Here is a 22,335-nt window from a genome sequence, read left to right as displayed (position 1 = left end):
ATACTTTATTTAGACATATAAACAAAGTCATATCATAGGTAATTCTCATTAATATCATATATATAAATATATATATTAAGTATTTTTTTTCTTTACAAAGTTGCAAGACTGTAATTTTATTTATTCTCAATTATTAAAAATAAGTGGGTAGTATGATATGGCTGTCTATGTCCATTGTCATTTCTTTGATCTTGTACAACTTTTCCTTCATCAAATATATATATTTTTAATTATTTTTTGGGCATAAAACCCAATTAAAAAATAATAAATTAATTTACATGTAAAATTAGGTTCTAGCTTGTAGTATTAATGTCTAGAAAGGTCTAAAATGATGGGATTCTACTATTTTTGGCTTTCTAAAAATACTTGATTTTGTATTATAAAACATTGAAAAGAAAATAAATGAATGAATTTATTTTAAGTTTAAGAGAGTCCCAAAAAGTCAATGAAAGGAAAATAATTAATTGAATTAGGGCACATGATGGTTAATGGTTGATATGAAAAAAAGGAAATTTGGAAGTAATGAATGCAGACACCAAACATGTAGTTAGGGTTTTGGAGTCAAAATTAAATGTTTTTTTTTTTGTTTTCTTTGATGAGAAGGAGTAAAAGAACATACTTTTTTTTTTATTATAATCCTTTGCTTTTTTTAGCTTAATTTGGGTGATATAGACATGATTAACAAGGATCATGATTTGTATTTTTCTTACTTTCAACCTTCCTAAATGATTTTCAAATTTATTCGAATCGAGCTAGTGCAATTAATCATTACCATGAACAAAAGTTAATATTTCGATCAAATGAAATTGGTTGGTGGACTTGATTTAATACTAAAGAGACTTGAAATAAATTAGCACGACTCATCAAATCAACTTAGGATGTTTTTAAGTAGGACTCATATTATGCAAACTCTTTCAATTGAGCTAACCTAGTAGATTTATACTTCTTGCATTTGTTAAATGAAATTGGACTCATCAAATCAACTTAGGGTGTTTATAAGTAGGAATCAAATCTGATCTGAGCAAACTTTTTCGGTTTGAATTAGCCTAGTGGATTTATACTTCTTGCGTTTGTTATTTTCAGTTTGTTCAAATGAGTGGGCAACATGTTGCATGTTTACTACAAAACATACATAATCATTGAATTGATTTTTTATATGATTCTATAACTTTTCATAATACAAATGATGTTAGAATCTTGATTTTCAGTATGGAGATTAAGATGAACATTTGAAGACATTTTGTGAGGATTGATGAAATAATTTTTTTTTTAGAAATGACTTACGTCATTAATTAAAAAGACCCGAAAAGGGTAAAAAGAAGTACGAGAGCTGAAATTGAGCTTACAACAGTTTGCTCAAAACACGATGGCCATAAGGAATCCACAGTTAGCTTAAGAAATGCACACGGACATGAAATCATAGTACAAAAGTGAATAAGGAATGAAACTAATAATCAATCAACTAAAACAAGACGATATGGATTGATTTCCTCGGACTTGTCTCTCTTGTCTTTGCCCTTGTTCTTTATTTCCTTCTTTCTTGTCACCCTTATGTCTTTTTGGGATATATTTCCGGATAGAGTTCCGGCTTCTTCGTCTTCGCTAGCTTCTCTTGTCACTTTTTTATTTTTGGGCTTGAGTTTGGAGTTGAGCGTATGAGTTGTTTCCCTTAAGGTAATTTCTTTAACAACGTTGTGGTTTTCTTTGGTTTCGGAGCTCATGGTTTTTGAGATGTTTTGGATTTCGCTATCATCCATGTCGACGTCGAGCTTTTTGAACCTAATTAGTGGGAAAAGGGTCTCGGTTTCAGGCTCGGTGGGATCGGGATCAGTTTGATTCTCGTTCACGTGTTTGTTGTGGTTTTCATTTATTTTGAGGATTTCGATATATGATTTCTTAACCATCTTGAGATTCTCTTGTTCGGGGGTGGCCAGATGTTTCTTTTGCTTTTCTCCGTCCTCTTTTTCCAGCTGCTCGTACATGATCTCAATGATAGCCATGTTTCCATTCTGGCATCTTTACTCGAATTTTTCCAGTTTTGTACTCGTTGTATCGATCTCAATGCAAACACGAGCAAACGTGACTCGTTCAAACGAGTCAAAATTGGGATCGAGCTTAAGCGGCTTTCCAATGAGTCCGGTGATGTAGGCAAGTGTTTTGGCATTACAATGGTGTAGTGGAATGTTTTTTAGTCTCACCACACTTGTTCAGATTGTGGCGGTTTGCTATTGATGTTCATTTTTCATTTCATTTGACTTTGAAGGTGAAATCTGAGTCAGCAATGGCTTGAGCTTCGGTCTCCGTGCCAAAAGTGAGGAAGAAATAGCCAAAGTCGTTGACTTTGACTTTTTTAAGTCACTTTTCGCTCCATTGTCGGAAAAGGGCGCCTTGATTGCTCGGATGGGGCCTTGTGGGTGCCCATTAAGTGACCGACGACAACTCGATTCCAATCGTTGACGCATTCCTCTTCAATTTCTAGGGGGAGTTCGATTTGGAGCGGGTGTTCAAACGTTTTAATTTTTAGGCTAGGATCCACATTGAGCTTGCCTCCATTAGCTGTCCCGTTTTTTTCCCAAACCTTATTGGTTTGCCATGTTTGGTTTGCATTTGTTTGTGTAGTGTAGGCATAGGTTTTGAGGCACTTGTAAACTCTCTCTTGACACTAACCGACCACAAAACGATTTCCTCGTATTCAGTTTTGTCGAATGAGTTTCAATCTTGCTCGAATCGGATTTTGAATTGGCAAATGATTTGCTCGCTCCTTTCATTGGTCATAACAAGTTCATGCCTTTGGTACTGAGCGAGGGATTTGAGAATTTGGTTCATAATACCCGCCATATTTGCGATTTCATTTCGTCCAATGGTCCACGACTTATCGGGGATTTGAGCGGTCAGGGTGGGGATGTCGTGATATGCCGTAGTGACTAAGGTGAGCTCGACTGGAAAACAGCATCGTGACCGGTCAGGGTGGCAGCGACATGGCATGTCGAAGGAGTAGCGCTACTGGTTCGGTTGACAGCAGCCAGGACGGTCGGGGTGTAAGATACATGACAGGTCAAGGGAAGGGCGTCATGGCCAGTTGGAAGATGAGTCGGGAGATGAGCGCGACCGGTTGATAGACCAACCATGTGAGTGGTCGCTGCAATAGTTGGATTGAAGTCAGCGTCATCTGCATCAGCAGCGTTGTGACCAGTCGGACAATTAAAAAAAGTGGCCGCCCTTTCAGCCAATTTATCTAGATTCCCTTTATTTTTCCTTATGCTTTTAGTTCGGTTGAGAAGGCTGGTCGAGCGGAGGCTCATCGTGGCTCAGCCTGCGCAGCAGACAGCCAAATGCCTTAACAACTATAAACAATTCAAACCTGCATCAGAAATCAACAACAGTAATCTGTAGCAGCAGATTACAATAAAGGAGCCAGTAAAGCCACCAACTCAGACCAGCCGAGGAGCAAACTGCACAGTAAACGACAACCAGCAGATCCAAAAAAAATAGCTAAAAGAAATAAAAAAACAGAAATAACAGTCAAAGCCAACTGCACAACAGAACGTCGCTAGACAATAATATTGAGTCGTTCGTGTAGATCGAGTTGTGTCGTCCTTTGATTAATACAATATCGTGTTGTCCGTGCAGATTGGGTTGTGCCGCCCGTGTCGTGCCTCTTATACTGATCACACTTCCTTTGATCAATGCTGATTTCGGCGCCGATTTTATGACTATATCGTGCCGCGTATGCCGATCGTGTCGTGGATGTGCCTATCGTGTCTCTTTAAAAATCTCCTGAGCTTTTTTTTGGCTAAATACTATCTATGAAAGAAAATTTAAACTTTAAGATATAGGATCCTACATGTTGAGGATTTAATTACCCTTTTAAATTTGAATCATTTTAATAAATAAATAAATATGGAATTTCCCATAAAAATGAATAAAATTGGAAGGTTTTGTTAAAGGGTTCAATATGAGTCAATCGTAACAACAAATATGCAAATTGAGAATTCCTGAAGAATCATATACCCACTACATGTCAGAGCTAACGGGTTCAATATTTGTCGAAAGAATGGATTTAATGGGGACGCGGCGATGCTTCTATACACGCTATACTATTACAAACTGGCAAACGAAAATGACAAACCATTTTCCAGCGCCCTTCCGGTCATATATCGAGACTATCCAAGTCCAGGGACAAGTCTTGAGTTAAAAGCTTCAGTTTCTGCAAAATATTGAAATAATAACTTTGATAAAAGTAATAGTTGAATGTATTAACAAAGGGTAGATGAAAAGAAAAGAGCATAATACCGTAATATATTGAGGGGGGTCATCAATACTAGTTGACCCTAATATAACTTCTCTTTGGAGCTTGGCTGTTAACTTATGACAAGCCCTTAACTGAAAAATATACGGGTTTAAACTTCGGGTTATTAGAGCACGTAAACTGAATAACAGAATTTTTCGAAAAAAATAGTACCTCTGAACGAGTTGCTCCACCAATTATAAATACAAATATGCGTTGACCCATTCTCTTGAAATCACTTGAAGCATTTCTCAAAACTGAATCGCTGCAACAACAAAAGGGAAACGAAGCTAAAGTTGGGCCTTACATTAAAGTAATGTTAACTAATATTATAATACGGGATGGTTTCTATCAAAGGGTGTTCGGAGGCCTGATCAACATCTGTAATTCCAATTATTTTTTGATGGACTAATTGTTTGGTTCGAGAGGAATAGAAAATTCTTTCAGGCAAGGCTTCTCCAAAGTGTTTGGTTCATGATTTTCGTGGGTATTCGGTTTGTTGGGGGTATTGTGGATCTCTTGGAAGAGATCAGGGCTCGCTAATGATTCATTTGGGTATTTTTTTTCCTTTTTTGCGACTAGGGTTTATTCTCTGGATGAGGCTAACCAACCCCACCACCAAGGCATTCCTAGTGGTAATTGAACATGAAACTTTTAGCTTCTTAAGTCAGACCTTTTCCAATTGAGCTAAATGGAGAACAATGAAATAGAGTGTACCTTGAGTATCCATCATCAGAAGCTCGCTTCTGGGCCCACGTTCCTCTTCTTTGTCTCATTGAATGAGGAGCGGGAGACTGACTATTATGAAATGATGCAGAAGGCCTAGAAGTCCCAGAAGTCCCATGGACCGTCGGACTTGGATCATTCATAGATGGATAGTCATTCCTTGGAAGTTCACCTTTCCCAAGTTTCTCTACAAGTTCCTGAAAATTATTAAACGAGACATATCGCATGAACTTCCGAATGAATACTAATAATGCATGTATTTTTGGAGAAGAAAGTGTCAAGAAGCTAGGTTACCTCTATCATTGGGTAGAAACGTGACAATTGCCACTTTGTTTCTTCACCAGCACGGTCTTTCCTAGCACCATGTTTCTTCTGAAAAAGGAATAAGCATTGAAAACTAGTAATAGGAAAAAGTAAGAAAAGAAGTCCAATAGTTATTACCTTGTGAACATCAAATTTTAGAGAAAAACCTCCAAAGGAGCTCTTTTTGGTATCTGATGATCCCTCAAGCAACTTCATATTATGCACAGCAGTCATGTCATCATGGGGTAGCCTTGCTAACTGGAAATTAGATATGGATGAGAAATATGTATATATGCCCACTGCTAAATGCCTTATTTGATGTGGGTTAATTGAGATTAATTACAAATAGCCCACTATTCAATCAACTATCTACTAATAAATCGAAGTATGTGTTAAGTGAAGATAATAAAACAACTGACTAACCTCCATTAGCTTAGAAAGTTTATCACCTTCAAACTTCTCAGGATGACATGCTGCATAAATCATAAGTAACCGCAACTTATTTTCACGGGTAACATCCTGCAAACCAAAGCTCTGATGTAAGAGCAAATACACAAAGTTTTCTTATAACATTTATGTCCAAAGCAATAGCTAAAATACTAACCGATTTTGTTCTAAGAAAAGTAATTAAATCTTTAGTCCCTGCATCCCCAAAAACAATATCCTGCTCCAGTTGTCCCAGATCTTTTAGCCCTGTGTCTCTAATAATTTTGTTAATCTTTTGAGCAATCTGTAACAGAAATGAATTCATTGTATGAGCTGAAATTTCCAAGAAGTATTTCCTGTATTCATTGTCTCCAAGTTTGATAGCTTTGATTTCTCAAAAAAAAAAAGTTTGATAGCTTTGTTGAAGAGAAAAATATCTAGGCTCCTATAGGCACACAACTGAAACAAAAATAGTAGAGCTTGCTTGATGTAGGGATATTTGGATATTATTTGAAGAAAAATAAAACTTGTTTGATGTAACAAAGGTGGTTAATTGGGTAAAAATGACCAATGTTTTTTATTTATTTTAAAAGTTAATGATTTGATTGATGATGGGATAAAGCGTTACTTATATCAAATCTAAATAACCCTCAAACTAGGTCGTAGTAATAACAATCAGTGAAGCAAGTAAGCACATTAAAATATTCTAGATATCATATTCTAGGAGAAGCCAAACAGGGCTTTACTATAACAATATTATGCTAGATTCAATCTTACATTTTGTTCCTTTTTAGAGAGTTCATTTTCTTTGAGTTTTTTTCCTCCTAAAAATTTCAGAACATTATGGAATTCCACAAACCAAGAACACATTAACTATAATAGACAAACTTTGTTCATGTACCAGCATATTGGGACACGACGATACTTCAAGAAAGCAATAACTTGGGAAGTTGATGATTAGCAAATGAGTCGAGACAACTAAAAGAACCCAAGAAGAATCGACAAGGCCAGAGGTAAAAACACAAACCATAAACAAATGTTCACTCAGAAAAACTTTTCATAAAAGAGAAAAAATGTGAACGGTTGCTTATAATTGTAAACACACAAATATAATATATTTTTAACTGTAAAATTGAACAGATGAAAGTTTTACACATATAAAGGAACTCACATCAACATGGAGAGAAAGCTTGTCAATTTGTTCACTATACTGGGGCAAAGCTTGAACCATCTTTTGCAAATCTCGTGTGGATAGTTCGCCACCATCTCTACAAAAAAAAGAACTGAAATAAAACCGGATGGATAATCCAAACTTATCTTTCAGTAACGTAGATATGGGAACATATAACACTTATCTACACTTTATCATTAAAATGTTTGTGCATCACCTCATTTATATATTCTAAAGAAAAGTATTGGCTGCATTTTAACCTTTACGCTGAGAACTTTGATTTGTCCTACTTACAAAAAAGGATGCAACTAGTAACCAAAGGTCTGAAACTAAATTTACCTAGTATTCTTAATCTCTTATGTATGACCACGGGCTAGTAAGCATATGTTTTCAAACTAAAGATACACAAACCTTGAACTATGATGAATTTGTGCAGCCTTATTCTTCGATAGGAAGTTTGTCATCTTCTCATGCAACCGCTCACTAGCCTGGTAAGGTAGTTATTGATAAGAGAACATTAATGGATTTGTTTAAATCTACTTTTTATTTGAATAGCTATATAACCATTTGACAGAGGCATACATCAGCTATGTGTGAATGACGAAGTTCCAACCAGATAGGATCATGATCTTCCAGAAGGACATCCTTTTTCTCAGGTGGACCATCCCCTTTGCCGGGAACCTATTGATTATAGACAACTCATACATAATCCAGTTTCAAATAGAGAGTGGAATCTTAAGCAACAATAGTTTACCTCATGCACATATTTATTTCCCTCCATATTTAACAAATCACGGCACATTGCATCATAAGTCCACTCATGGATCACTGGAGCAATCTGGGAAGGCAAACCAGAAAACTCAATATTATGACAAAAGGCCGAATGCGTAAAAGGAAAACATTAGTTAGCATAAGGATTATGAAACCTGATCAATGGATCTATCTACAATAAGTAAATCGCATGTTTCCATCTGGGGAAAGTTAGGAAGCTGAGATTTATATTTCTCAAGACAGTTCCAGACACCAGCAGCAAGTTTGGTAGGAATTAAATCACGGATTGTCGTCATTGTGGCTGTATCGAGGGATTTAGCAGAACGGTAGCGAACACGAGGAAATTCCTGTAAAAAAATATAAGCTCATGAATAATGGATGGATTGGCAGTTACATCATAAATTAAGATTTGCATATATCATCACATACACGCAATGAAGCGAAAACTGTAGCAATTCGTGTTGCCATCACATTCAAACACATTGTAGTTCTGCTAGTACCCTCCTCATCCCCAAAAAGTTCCTCTAGAGCCCTTTCATTGTCAGTAATAAAACCCTGCATTGGCAAACCATGACAAGGGATAAGTTTTACTTGATAAGAAAGGATAGATCTTTGCGGGAAATATGTCTACAGATGAAATCTGAGAAACTGACACAAACTTAAAAAAAATACATTAGACATATTATATAAGGTATTTTGGTTTCCTCGTTTCCTTTTCTTTCCATAATTTTTTTTTCCAAAATAAAACGTCTCCAAGGTATAAACACATTTAAAGCATTGCCCATAGAGGTAACATCTGAGGCCAAAAAGTGAGATTAAGTACTTATCAGGCGGGAGTAACATCAGATTCTTTGCTATCATAACTTCTTGAATCGATGAACCACAACATACTAGCATTAGGATTCTTAAATGAAAACTAAATGTCACACAAACATTTGAATCAATTTCGTATTTTACTAAATTACCCAGTACCAATGCATAATGAAGACTTCCACTAAAACATGTTAATGAGCGAATCTTCTTTGAGAAATTTTGATAAGGTCCTTTTGCTTTGTTTGTAATTGAGTCGTTAACATTATGGTTCACGTAAATAAAAGTTAAACAAGAAATTTGACTTTACTAAATTATATTTCTGACTATAAATGAAACAGATATAATGCCATCTATTACAAATGTGCACATACCTGACTGTCTATAGCAAAATACTCTAAATTCATCTGCATATTCACAAAAATTAAAACAATGTTAAAATATCAAATATAGAAGTCCAATAAAATCAACAACCTCTACAGATAGCTACAGGAAAATAATAAAACCAACCTCTACTAAAGAGCCTATGCGCCTTAGGACACTTCCATCATTCTTAATGTGATTAACCAATTCTCGGGGAACTGGTGAACTAAAGAATACAAATGCCCTGGAACACCATAAAGAGTCAAAACAGTTCTCCATAAATTCCTCAATGACCCTAGGAGAAAGCGCCAATTGAAAAAGAAAACGATTCCCTTACTTTTTATAAAGAGGTGATCTTCCAGACATGTCTGATAAAAACATAACCACACTGCAAATCAGGTATTAGAAAAATGAGATCAATAAATAATCATAGGTTACACCAGGGACCACCTTGTCTATAGATGATATAACGAAGATATTGTGTAGTTAAATAATTGGGCATGAATCTTGGTAAAAATGGTAAAACTAAAAGGGTCAAGGAAACTGAAAGAAGACGGGAAGATTAAAAAATCAAATGATTATATCTCAACAGGACACCAAACAAATCATAATTTTGGGGAAGTCTAAAGGCAAAAGATAATTATATATTACTCTACATTCAAGAATTCCAATAAAGTAAAGAAAATGAGAAACAAAAGAGAGGAGAAACACTCCACAAGAAGAAAAAACCAATTATGTTTTCAAGTAAAATAGATTTACAAGGAGCAAGTTGACTCTAGTCGACATGGTTAGGAAGGATATGACAATTTTCAAGATTAATTAAAAATTACCAGGCTAAACTCAATGCAGAACTGAGATATAAAATTCATTTTGCTAATGGGTTTATAGGTACAAATCTTTGCAAAGTAAAAGTTAAGAACACAACACAATGATCAAATATCTAATTAGGTCAGCAGGGATGCTTTCACAAGAAAAATGATGATGATGATGAACACACAAAATTAAACCAACCATACAAATGTTTCAATTAAAAAAAACAAGAATAAACATTTACTTTTCTTTAGTTGGCTGCATGAAGTATATTGCATCCATGGAGGGTAATGGTTGTCTTCTCTTATATATATCCTCCACCACTGCAGAAAGAGTATAAATTAACATATATCAAATACCAAAATTCAACTATAGGCACAAGAAGAGAGAATGACCACTAATTCAAAATTAAAAGTGGTCTTCAGACTAAAAAGCGAAAACAAATGAAACAATGAATATGTACTAGTAAGTATTTACCCCGTCAAAAATAAACATACACAAATGGTATTTATTTTACCGCTTCATGTTTTAAAAATATTGCTGGAACATATGTTGTACACAGAAATGCAGAAATAAAATAAGGAAGACTAGATTTAATGTCTTACATGAAACACCTTCTTCTGTAATATCAGCCATCTTGCATGAGTGGGACATTACTTTAACAGTCACTTTGTCCATGATGAGAACCTACATATTATAGTCAAAATGAAGGTAGAAATCATGACAAACAAGTTACAGAGAAAATCAGACAAACTAGTAGCCCACACCTCACTGTGCAGCAATTAAACACTTTGCATGCTGGTCCAAATAAATGGGAAAAAGAAAAGCAAACAAAATCCACTTGCATCAATTACACCCAATTATTGCCTCGTTTTTCCAGACCATTTAACACAGCTTTGTGAGACAATCTATGACCCTAACACAAGAAGTCAAATTTTGCAACTATTACAGCCAAATAAGAATGATAGCACTTCCCTATGTTCTCCTATTCCAGTCCAGAAGCAAAAGCCTTAAAACTATCAAATGGGTTGACATATGAGAAAGCTAACATATTCCCGTGACTAGATCAATAAATCTCAAGTACAACCTGCGGATTATTACTCCTAGATATTGTGCAGATGCTATTTTCATTTTCCACATAAGGGACATCAAAGCGAAATATAAAAGCAGTACAAGACCAAGACAACATGAGTCACTTTTATCTTTAATACTAGACTGCTTAATTCAATTATCCACCCAGCCTTTTTGGTATCCAATTTTGTCAAAATGGCAATAGAAAAATCATTTGGCGAAAAATTGTCATCTATGAATATTTGAGTAACATCATCAACAAATTTGGCAAAAATCATTTTTTCCATACACTTTTCATCTAAAACAGTTCCATCTATTTCAATCGCACTTTTCATACCAAGTGCAAACAATCACTTTCACTTTGGCAATTTTCAAAAGTGATTATGATTGTAATGGATATTGTGACAAAATGCCACTTTCCAAAAAGACTCGATGTATCCAGCCACAAAAAGGATGTATGTTATCTCTGAGATTTCAGGAAGCAACAGTTTTCAATCATAACTACACAAAAAGGATGTAGTGAAGTCCACTAAAAAAGACTGTTGAATGAATCAAAAGGCAGGACTGAGGAAGCATACTCAAAGTTGAGTAAGGTAAATCCTAACTACACAAATCATAACAATGGAGAACCCCAAACCTTCTATTCCAACAAGAAATGTAAAATGATAATTGATGCTTATAGATATGTGTGAGTATATATATACATATATGTTTGACATATAGCTAGCTAAAAGGGGTTTGAGCCAACATGTGAACTCAAAAGTAGACCAAAAAATGCATAAAATCATGAAATCAGATAATAACAATACAATCGTTAGCTCCAAATATGACAGATAGCTAAAAGCAAGCCAAGTATATCAACCTTCTCTAGAGGGGTTGTATATGAGGTGTACCTTCCATGTTGACCTTGAATCCCCTTTCTTTGTTGATCGAAGCATTTCTTGTAACAGACCTATGAAATTGAACATGAATGAAAAAAAATAACTCAGCACCACATGAGATCTAGGTGACTACAGATAATGAGAAGATACAGCATATGACATGAGGTTAACTTTTTTTTAAATGTTAAGTAACTTGCATAAATAAGTGAATATGAAGGTAGTAATATCTCGTTAAACATGTACAATAAAGTCAATGAAGATGATCAATAGAAATCAAATAAAAGATATGGGAGGTAAAGAATAAAATACTGTAAGTCTTTCCCAAAAAATGTAATCATCGAACAAGATATTACTCTGCAGAGTGTTGTTCTTGTATGCACTTCTCAACAGAAACTTTATATCCATCTAGATTCTTAGGTTCATAGCTTTATAAGTCAAAAATGTACCAAGTCATGAGTAATTTCCATCCATATTATTGCTAAAACACATAAATCCTAGTTCTAGAAATTCAGCTAGCTACAACAGATTTGATGCAACAAAAGATCAACAGATATCTGCCCATGATTTGAAATGAGCATCAAGAAAAATCCTCAATATTATCAATCAGTTCATGATCCTCATAAAAGAAACTCCAACCCACTTCTCTCCAGGGATTCATTTGATTCTTGCAGAAAATAACACATTTTTTTTTCACATTTTACAAAAGAAACAGGACAACATCATTTATCCCTTGTTAAGGTTCAATTGTTCTTCACTATAACCCCAATTCCTCATTTAAGTAGCATAACGAATTATAGTTGACTGATGAAGATATTACACTTTGAACTTCATAAACAACCCACCAAAATGAAAACCCAATACGGAGAAAGGAAGAGAGTAGAAGATGAGGGCACTTACGATCACGGGTGACTTGGCGAAAGGTCTTGGAATCTCCGCCCTGAGACGAGGTATCTGAATCAGACATTGACATGGTGATCTTGAATACCCAGATTGAGAAATGAAAATCGGAAATAGATCGGACTGATTGAAGATCAAAGAGGGTTAGAGAGATGAAATTGACGAAGGAATTTGAAAGAGAGAGGGAGTCCTAATGAGGTAAATATTGGCGTGGCATAAATTGACCTAAAAGAGAGAAGCCGAATCTTAGAACTGTAAACTCCGACGAGACAACCGCGAAAAGAACCGAACGAGTCGTAGTGTGTAGAAGCAGTCGTTAAAGCCGACGCTGATACATTCAATTTACGATTATGCCATCAATTCAAACTACCACTGTTTCCTTACAATTTTCTCGTGAGGTTCGGGTCGACAAATTAACGGGTTTGAGTTCACAAGTAAACCAATCAACACGATTAATAATTTGGGTCAAAATATTTAACCGACTTAATTCGAATTAACTCGATAAATTAATATTGCATTCTCTATTTCAGACTAAAAATGACATAATTTTTTTTAATTATATAAAATCCTAAAAAAATGAGTAAAAATTTATAAACCAACAAATTGGGTGTACTTTGGGTCATTTTAAGTCCACCCGATTTAACCAACTTATTAATAAGATTAAACGAATTTTCGAAGCCAAACCCAAAAATACATACTATAACCTAATTATTTCGTGTTCCAGTCGTAACCGTGTTTTGTTGTTTAAATTGTGGACACTACAAATTGTAATATAGAAAATGTATAAATAAGTCTCTCAATTATTTTTACTATTTTTTAATGTAAATTTTCACATATATATATATATATATTCAATAATTATAAAGATTTTAATTTATATATTAAAGATACTTTATTATACTATTTATTATCTTAATATCTCAAATTGGATTATATTAAAATTTTGTTAATTTATTTATTTTAGTTAGTTGATGTGCTTAAAGTTGACTGAAATATTCTTATTAAGAAAAATAATTATAATAATAAATTCAATTATAGTATATTTAATTTTGATTCAAATTTGGAAAAAGAGAAAGTCACGTAAAGTACGCTAAAGTACGCGTTTATAGGATTGAATTAAAAAGTTATGACCATTGTCCAAGTATTGAGGTTTTGGAGGAGAAATTTCAAAATTCATTATCAATGTTTATTTATATATTTTTTCAAATTATTGATGGAATATAATATTTTAAAGTATAAAATTTTAACAATCAAATCACCTAATTAATCAGCTAAAATATTAAAATATCTTTTTTTAAATATAAAATAAATTAATATCCTATCTTACAAAATTCTTAAACAACTTATCTTTTATCAAAAATAAAAATAAAAATAATTCAAGATAAAGAAGCCCATGTGCATTGTGTGAGACTGTGGGCTAACAAGGAAATCAATGGAAGGTTCCATTGTTTAAAATAAAGTGACAAATGACCAAATTTATTAATAAAAATTAAATTTGCTTTTTTTTTTCAGTTAGAAATATTTATATTCTTGAAAAATAACACATTTATGTCCCAAAACTTTAACCATTTTTTTTATCCAGTTTGAATTTATAGTATTAATAATAATTTTATATAATCAATTAAATATTAATGTTTTTTTTACTTAGATTATCGAATTGATTAATGGAAGGTAAATTTATATGTTTTCTAAGCTTTTCTTGTGTAAAATAATTAAGTTAATGCTAATTAATTTTTTATCTATTATAGTTTACTAATAACTAAAAATATTTTGTTAATTAATAATAAATATTGTATTGGTGGGTAATATTACTATTAGTCAACTATCCTTCTATATGTCATAATACATCGAATCTTTTTTTTACTTGTTTGTATATTCCAATTTATTTCTATAACATTGATAATAAATTTCATAAATTTACACAGTCAAAATTATAATAAATTTCATAAATTTACATAGTCAAACAGTTACTGAATATTGCAGTTGTAATTATGTTATAGATAGTAAAAAATTATATTTAAACAGTTCATGTGTAAAAATGTTCAAACTTAAAATATCATAAATTTTAGAATGATTATATCTAGAGTCTCAAATGATTGAAGTCGATCTCAAGTGAGCTCGAGCTTAAGCTCGAACGAGTTTATAAATTTGAGTTCGAGGTTGACTCGACTATTTAACTAAAGTTAGGCTAACGACTCGTGAGCGGCTCACGAGCAACTTGACTTATTTGCCGCCCTAATTTTAGTGAATATAAAAAATAAACTCAAATTATAAATTTATAAATTATAAAATTTTGAGTTTGTATTTGTACATTCCTACCATTTAAGAAAATTACATTATATTGTAGCAAATATTAAGAATGTTTATATACCTAGCTATCCTATCATGTTTTATTTTACTTTTAAAATTATTTTGCAGAATTTTTAGATGATCATTCACATCCAAAACGTGTTTAATAGCACATCACACTTCACAATCATCATCGTACAAAAATAATAATAATAATTTTTGAAAACTGAATAATTCAGAAAAAAAAACATTAATTTATGTAACATGTGTAAAATGGTTAGACAAACTTATATCTAAGTCAAGTCAAACTCATCAGTCATCATTATAATAGACCCATAATTTTGATCATAAATTTGTAGCTCTCAAAATAATTATTATTGGCTAACCAATAATTAAAAAAAATATATATAGATTATTATTTAGCATATTTATTATAATAACAAATTTTATTTTGTCAAAAATTAAAATGTTTGTTAGAAAAACTTATCAAATTTTTGGCTAGTTTGAATTATTTATTAAAAGAATACATTTTCATCTATTTTTCGCATAATATTTTTTTATTTAATTAAATCACAACCAAATATTTATTTTTATTTTGAAAAATGTCCATATATATTAAAAATGAAAAAAATCGTTTAAACACAATAAAAAATATACTGTGAAAAAAAAATGATACTCAATAAATTATCGAGTTTGAAAATTCTCGAAAAAAACGATTAATTCTCTGACTTTTCTGAACTAATTTCAGAAAGCGTCGTGATACACATCGACAACTACGATCATTGAAAGTTCGACCATTTTTATTCAACAAGATAATAAAAAAAAAATCATAACCAAATATTAGTTCTCAAATAACCTCAATTTTATTTTATAATAGTTTTTCTAAGGTTAGAAATCAATTTTTATACTTAACACATTACTTAAACTTGTTATTAATTGGACAACTCAACCATATTTTTTTATCCATAACTATTACATATTTCATATATAAATAAGAATTAGAGTTAAATTAACTTTGAAGAATACATACTTAAAGTAGTAATTATCGTGTTAATAATTTTAACCTAAAGTCTTAGATTACACGTTAACTAAGAACATCGAGATGATCTACTCGTTTTCTTCATAAAATTATCAATAATCATACATTAAATATTAAAAATTTACACAAAATTGTTTAATTAGTCATTTTTAATCAATCCAAAATATATATACAAATAATACATAAATTTATTTAAATCACTTTCTAATAAAGTAATCCTCACCAGAATCCGGATTAACATGCTTAAACCATCGGCTACGTCTCTTCCCGTTGCCGTCGCCGTCGCCGGAGCTATTTCCGACCGCCGCCACATGTGCAATCTCCAACCCATTACCCACCGGCAAAAACACAGTCCTAACCACTCGCCGCGATCCGCCGCCAAACGCTGATCGCCACCGAAACTCCGAACGCGTTTTCAAGTTAGCATTTTTACAAACAAGAACAGCCCCTCTCTGACCCAATTTCGCCACCCTTAAAATCTCCACAAGTTCATTCCCGCCGCCGCAATCAACGACCAAGAAATCTATTCCGGTTAGGGCTGCCGCCGATTGTTCTGGGTTACCGATTAAAATGTCCGGCGTTTCGCCGGTGAAGATTCTCATTGATTCTATGTAAACGGCGGCGGTTTCATCGTTTGGGACTATACATATGTGTTTTCCGTTTGTGTGATGACTTGCGATTGTTAAACCGATGCTTGTTGCGATTGGATTGCCTTGACACCATGTTTCTACGATTAGGGTTGCGTTCCAACCTGCTGCTGTGGCGGAGATTAGTTCGGCGACGCTTGAATCGTTGATGGTTTCGCACTGGAAATTGAATGAAATGAAATCAGAAAGAGAAATCAAGAAATTGGGTTATAATTCCGATGATCAAATGATTAGAAAGCTTACAGCTTTGACGGTGTCGATGTATGCCTTCGAGGCTAATTCCGGCGACCAAACTAGCTTCATCTGTGTTTTTGGCTATGTGGGTTTTCTTCTTGTTCTTCAAGATTAGAATTTTATTGCGTTTTGTTTGTGATCTGGTTGATTTCTATATGAATATGAAAAGAGTGTTAAAGATTGGGTTTTTATATATATGGGAAGAAAAAGGAAGAAAGAAAGACCAGTTGACATTTTGTGGCTGCAAAATCCAATTTTTTTTCTTTTTTTTAAAAAATAAAAAAATAAAGCAAAATCCAAGCTGGATTGCTATTACCATGGTTTGGATTACTTCAAAACATTTCCACTAGCACGAATGCACGATGCACGCACATTAATTATTTATAAGAATATATAACCTAGTTTATGTTTTCAAATAATCTAGTTTGAAGGATTAAAGCAGATATTTTATAACCTAGTCTAAAATAGTTGAGTGAATCTTCCTGTTATCATTTTGTGAACTATTTCGCTAACGTCGTTATTATGGTATTATCTGAAATTCGGTATTGAAAGTTAGTGAAGTTGATTAGGGAGACCGTCACCATTTTTGAAGACTTTTTAATTATTATGAGTATTTTTATTTGTCTAATATCATGTTTTGTTTCGTTGTGTTTAAACGCAAGATCGGATCTACCCATAAGGTTGTCTGGATTGTAGCCGAATTGTCAAAAATATTTAATATTAAAGAGGGAAATAACTACAAGAAATATTGTCATTATTGATCACTCCCGTCTATAAAAGAAAATAGTCATAATAAATTAAGGGCTTGTTCTCTTTGAGTTTTTATAAAAACTCAATCAAAACCAATTTTCAAATCAATCACTTCTCAACAATCACATCACTCATTTCATTAACCAAAATACTAAAATACTCTCTATTTTAAATTATTATTTTTTATTTTATTTATATATATCAATACTGTTTAAGTCTTTAAGTACTAATTTGTTTGTTTCCTAAATTTTATTATTCTAATCCGGGTAAATATTGTAAAATGTTTTTAGTTCGAGTATATTACAAATCCTAGTTACGCCTATGCTTAAATTGATTATATTTTTGAGTAAGGATAGAGAGTGGGAATTTGACATCATTAATGATATCGAAAATGATATGACAACACTGATTGAATTTAGAAAATGTAATTTTTTTTCTTTTATTAGTTTTAAGTTAATCACGTGTTGTCAAGTCATTCCCGATATCATTCATGACATCAAATTCCCGCTCTCTGTCATTATTTATATTTTTCAAGAAATTCGAAATACGATTTTAATTGAAGAAAAGGAAGATTACATTGATCTAAAAAAAAAGCTAAAGTTGATTTAAAAAAAAGATATATGTTAAAAAATATATAATGAATATCAAATAGCCATTTGAGCTTGATTTATTAATATAAAATAATACCTAATGAAAATTTTAAACCCATCACTCTATATTCACTTTCAATTAAATCGAATTAAATATTACATGACCAGTTGATTTGATGTATGCCATTAAAATTTGTTATATGATGACATGCATGAAATTATTGTGAGATATTTTTTGAAATAATTAATACATATTTGACTTTTATTACAACTTTCCTTACATTTATTTATTGAGATATTTTTATTTAAGGAAATGGTTTTTGTGACAAGGTAGAAATCATACCCAGTCAAATTCGCTAAGAAGTGTTATTCAAATGGCTCTAAAATGTTTGCAAAGTTAAGAAGTGTTATTCAAACCTTCCTATAACTTGTTAATTTATACACTTGTTTATACGGAAAGATTGAAAAGAGAATTTAATTTAAAATGGAGTTTAGAAAATCAAATTCTCATTTCGCAATGAAAGACCGAGCTTTCAACTACATAGAAAATTATGATCACGTACGAGTCAGACGAGATTCAGTAAAAATCAGACTCGGCGAGTGATCTCATTGTAGTCTGGTAAGATTTTTGTACTCAATAATTTTGTATATTTTTTTTAGTTTATCAATTTTTTTAATATATTTTTTTTCATGTTTCGTTTAGTTTTATAACATTTCCTTATTATGGACTATTTTAAAAAAAATAAAGAAAAAGACATTTAATTCAAAGATAGTTGGGTTCTTTTCACATTAGTGTTTTGATTAATTGAAAAGCTTTGTTGTTTTATGTTTCATAGTAATTTATTTATACTATTTTTGTTTTTTCTATTATATATATTATAATATTTTTCTACTTTAGAACATTTCATTTATTTGGATCTTTCTATATTGTAAATGAATTTGAGTAATATAATGGTCAATCCATAAGTTATATTAGTTAAGATATCTATGCATAAAATTTTAATATTTTTTATTAAAATTATCAATTGCAATGTAAAAACATAGTTTATAATTAATTAATTAAAAAAAGTTGTACTCTAAATTATTTATATTAATCTAAATGAACAATTTACGAAGAAATTTGAAGTTAAAGTTAAAGTACTAACTTCTTAAAGTTCGAAGAAATGAACAATTTAATAACAAATGATTTTCTTTTATATAACATTTTTTTTTGTTAATAGATGGAGTGAGATTTGATCTACACATAATTGCTATACTTATAAGTTATAATTAATAACACATTTCAACAAATATAACCACTTATATTAGTTCAACAACCAAGTTGCTTAACGAACCGATAATATTAGTTTAATCTCCATTTAGAGAATGAAGTTGGATATAAGTTTATGATGATGATGCACTAAAAACTTATGATAATGGGGGGTCTTTTCATCCTCACGTGGGATTATATGTAGTGGAACTTTTGATAAATTTAGGTATTTGGTGATTAGCAATGACTAAATGGACACCACTACCATCTAATTTTCTCTTTTCATTAGCCAAATTCAATACTAATTACAAATGAGATTCTTAATTGTCATATTATCATTGTTTTATTTTCGAAAAGTGTTCCCAATCTAATCGTGTGTCTCATGTTTATTTAGCGGAATTCCATTAGATAATCCACTTAACTAATTTAACACATGATTGTACTTAATTATAGAGTTTTTCATTTAATGAACCATGTTATCAGATATTCTTGAATGACATTATATCTTCTATATGCCTAGTTTATCTAGATTAACTAGTCCAATACAAATATCTATGGCCTAATTTTAGGTTCATTTTAATGTTTATTTTTGTAAGTATACTTGTCTTCCTTTTCAATTCATTGTCATCTTGTACTATAATCATATATTCATCTAATTGTATTTTCTTAATCATAAATATCTCATTTTCATATGTATATTGTAATTTTATAACTTTTAAGCATGATATGAATCTTTTTGCAGCATTTAGTTTAGTAATTAGTATAACATAATTAATTATTCTCTTTTTAACCCTTTTAAAATGATCAAGCTGGTTGTTGTTAATCGCACAATTGTATTTAGTTTGTTTTTGAAATTTAATTTTTATTTTTGTGAAGATACAAATTCATATCAAAAGATTCTCACTCCAAAGTATTCTTAGTGCAAGGACGGATTCAGGATTTAAAATTTGGATGGCCTTGAAAAAAGTTGATGTGAGTATAAAAAAATAACAAGAAAATTTTGAATAAAAAGAGTGGATAAATATAATTTTTATTATTTTTTTAATAATTATATAAACAAACAGTGAATTATATTGAAAATTTTAAAAAATTAGGAGGTAATGTCACATTTTTACCATAATTTTTTTTATGGAATTCAACTCATCCGAATTCCTACATAGACCCGTCCTTATCTTAGTGTAGATTAAACTTGAAACATTTAATCTTTTAGATAAAGACTTGTTTAATTTGAACTATTTTGTGGTTATATATATATATCAAATAATCTAACCCCATTCTTAAAAAACTATTTTGCCCGTACTAACCCAAAATAGTTTGTATTGATAATTGAATATATATTTTTTACAAATAATATATTAATTGACTTACAATTAATAAACCAAACAACCTTAACTAAACTAAAAACAATATTAAATTGAACAAGCTAGTTGCTGGTCTAAAACTTTTGATCTTATCTATGATGTTAATTTATTTTGATTAATTATAACAAGTTGAGCAAGTTGATTCAATTAATTACCTTCTTAATCACCGCCCTTATTGCATAAAGATTAATTAATTATGCTTAAAAAATAGTAATCCATCTTTGAAGTGACATATTAATGATAATAGCCCATTTTTATAATTGCAATTGGATGAAATATTGTTAATATAAATTCATCAGTTTGTCTGATACGGTTTGTCAACGTTTAACTCAAGCTAGCTTAATAAATCTTATGTTATATTGACTAAATCTATCAATATTGTCTTCATTCATTGTACATAAATATGTACTTGGTACTTTATATATATGCTCAACTGTTTTCATCATATTTGTAGGGTTTATTGACAAATACGGACTAACACTAACACGACTATTTTTAAATAAGAATATTTTTTTTTAATGAGGATCGAACTTAATACTTTTAGTCTCTTAGATAAGATCATTGAAACTCAAGATATTTCTCGTACAAAAAATTAATATCTAATCCATGTTCTACATATCCATGTTCTACATGAAACACAATTAAATGTCTAATTTGAATTTAACTTTTTATATATACATATACAAAGTATAAGAGGATTTAAATATATATAGTTGAGATTTTTGATAAATAACTAATCTCATTGTGATAACTTTATTTAAATAAAAATGTTTTTAGTGAAAATTAGATTGAGATTTTTAGAATTTAGGTCAACCATTATAATAGGATGACATTTTATATTAATGATAAAATATAAAAATTTCTTACAAGTTTGATCAGTATTAAAGTATAATTATTAACTGAATTTAAATCAAATTTAGTTTAGACTAAATTAATCGTTTAGAAATTCACATGGTGATATCCCCAAATTTTGTAGATTGAGACAACGGTTATGGCATACCTATATGTTTGGATACTCGGGTTATCATCCAGATTATTTTCTGGTAAGCTACTGATTGAAGAGAAATTGTCGAATCGTTAATAATCATAATCGTTCTATTCGTAACATTCATAATAACATGACTGAAATTCGTTCTGGTAAGTCGACGAAGTTAATTGGGAAGTTAATCCTTATTTTCAAAAATCTAGAAGGTTGATAATTAACATATTGGACAACGTATTAATATTCTCCTATTATTTTGTGATTTTTTATTTTTATTTTTTCTCTCGAAAATCTCCAATTTTGATAATTGAGTAATTTGCTTAGATTTTTTTTCTTATTTTTATATTCTTATTTTTTTATAATATTATGTTTTGTCAAAGTTAAACAATTCTTATATTCTTAATATACATAACCATTTAAAAAAGAAAAACTAAGTTATCAGTTTAATTAAAATAAAATATTAAGTTTAATATTTGATTTGAGTAAACATACAATTTTAAATATCTTAAAATCTAAATTAATTTTTAATAAGTTATCTAGTTGGAGAGAAAACGTTAAATCTTTTTAGTTATTGACAATGTTAATATTATTGCTGTAAATCTTGTTGATTATAATGAAGGCATGAATATCCATTTGAAGCTTATGGCTTTCTTTAATCAGACAAATGTAGTTTAGAC

At 31.1% G+C, this 22,335-nt stretch overlaps 2 protein-coding genes across 2 annotated transcripts; both read right to left on the bottom strand.

Annotated features, from left to right (window-relative positions):
• Positions 1-3,919: 3,919 nt before the first annotated feature.
• Positions 3,920-12,829, bottom strand: LOC124941536 (SNARE-interacting protein KEULE-like). The gene is made up of 21 exons (XM_047481876.1): positions 12,518-12,829; positions 11,633-11,691; positions 10,274-10,355; positions 9,913-9,991; positions 9,196-9,246; positions 9,006-9,102; positions 8,870-8,902; positions 8,115-8,240; positions 7,841-8,032; positions 7,669-7,752; positions 7,497-7,595; positions 7,326-7,402; positions 6,915-7,011; positions 5,922-6,047; positions 5,741-5,836; positions 5,456-5,575; positions 5,309-5,386; positions 5,006-5,211; positions 4,463-4,553; positions 4,294-4,383; positions 3,920-4,207 (listed from the first exon to the last, which is right to left on the bottom strand). Exons 1-21 carry the CDS (start codon positions 12,588-12,590, stop codon positions 4,151-4,153), a joined length of 2,013 nt encoding a protein of 670 aa, XP_047337832.1. The 5' UTR covers positions 12,591-12,829; the 3' UTR covers positions 3,920-4,150.
• A 3,143-nt stretch (positions 12,830-15,972) lies between these two features.
• LOC124942773 lies at positions 15,973-16,795 on the bottom strand. The gene is made up of 2 exons (XM_047483330.1): positions 16,736-16,795; positions 15,973-16,651 (listed from the first exon to the last, which is right to left on the bottom strand). Exons 1-2 carry the CDS (start codon positions 16,793-16,795, stop codon positions 16,043-16,045), a joined length of 669 nt encoding a protein of 222 aa, XP_047339286.1. The 3' UTR covers positions 15,973-16,042.
• Between the last annotated feature and the right edge of the window lie 5,540 nt (positions 16,796-22,335).

The sequence above is a fragment of the Impatiens glandulifera genome, chromosome 6, assembly GCF_907164915.1.
Source record: "Impatiens glandulifera chromosome 6, dImpGla2.1, whole genome shotgun sequence".
Taxonomy (NCBI): domain Eukaryota; kingdom Viridiplantae; phylum Streptophyta; class Magnoliopsida; order Ericales; family Balsaminaceae; genus Impatiens; species Impatiens glandulifera.
Note: the sequence above shows the minus strand (reverse complement) of the source record. Positions and strands in the feature narration are given on the sequence as shown.

Bases quoted from the DNA above. Each gene is read 5' to 3' on its own strand.
- LOC124941536 (XM_047481876.1), bottom strand. From the start codon at position 12,590: ATGTCAATGTCTGATTCAGATACCTCGTCTCAGGGCGGAGATTCCAAG. The intron at 8,241-8,869 runs GTATGTGCACAT...TTGCCAATGCAG, and splicing joins ATTTTGCTATAGACAGTCAG to GGTTTTATTACTGACAATGA. The intron at 8,033-8,114 runs GTATGTGATGAT...ATTTTTTTACAG, and splicing joins CAGTTTTCGCTTCATTGCGT to GAATTTCCTCGTGTTCGCTA.
- LOC124942773 (XM_047483330.1), bottom strand. From the start codon at position 16,795: ATGAAGCTAGTTTGGTCGCCGGAATTAGCCTCGAAGGCATACATCGAC. The intron at 16,652-16,735 runs GTAAGCTTTCTA...TTCAATTTCCAG, and splicing joins ACATCGACACCGTCAAAGCT to TGCGAAACCATCAACGATTC.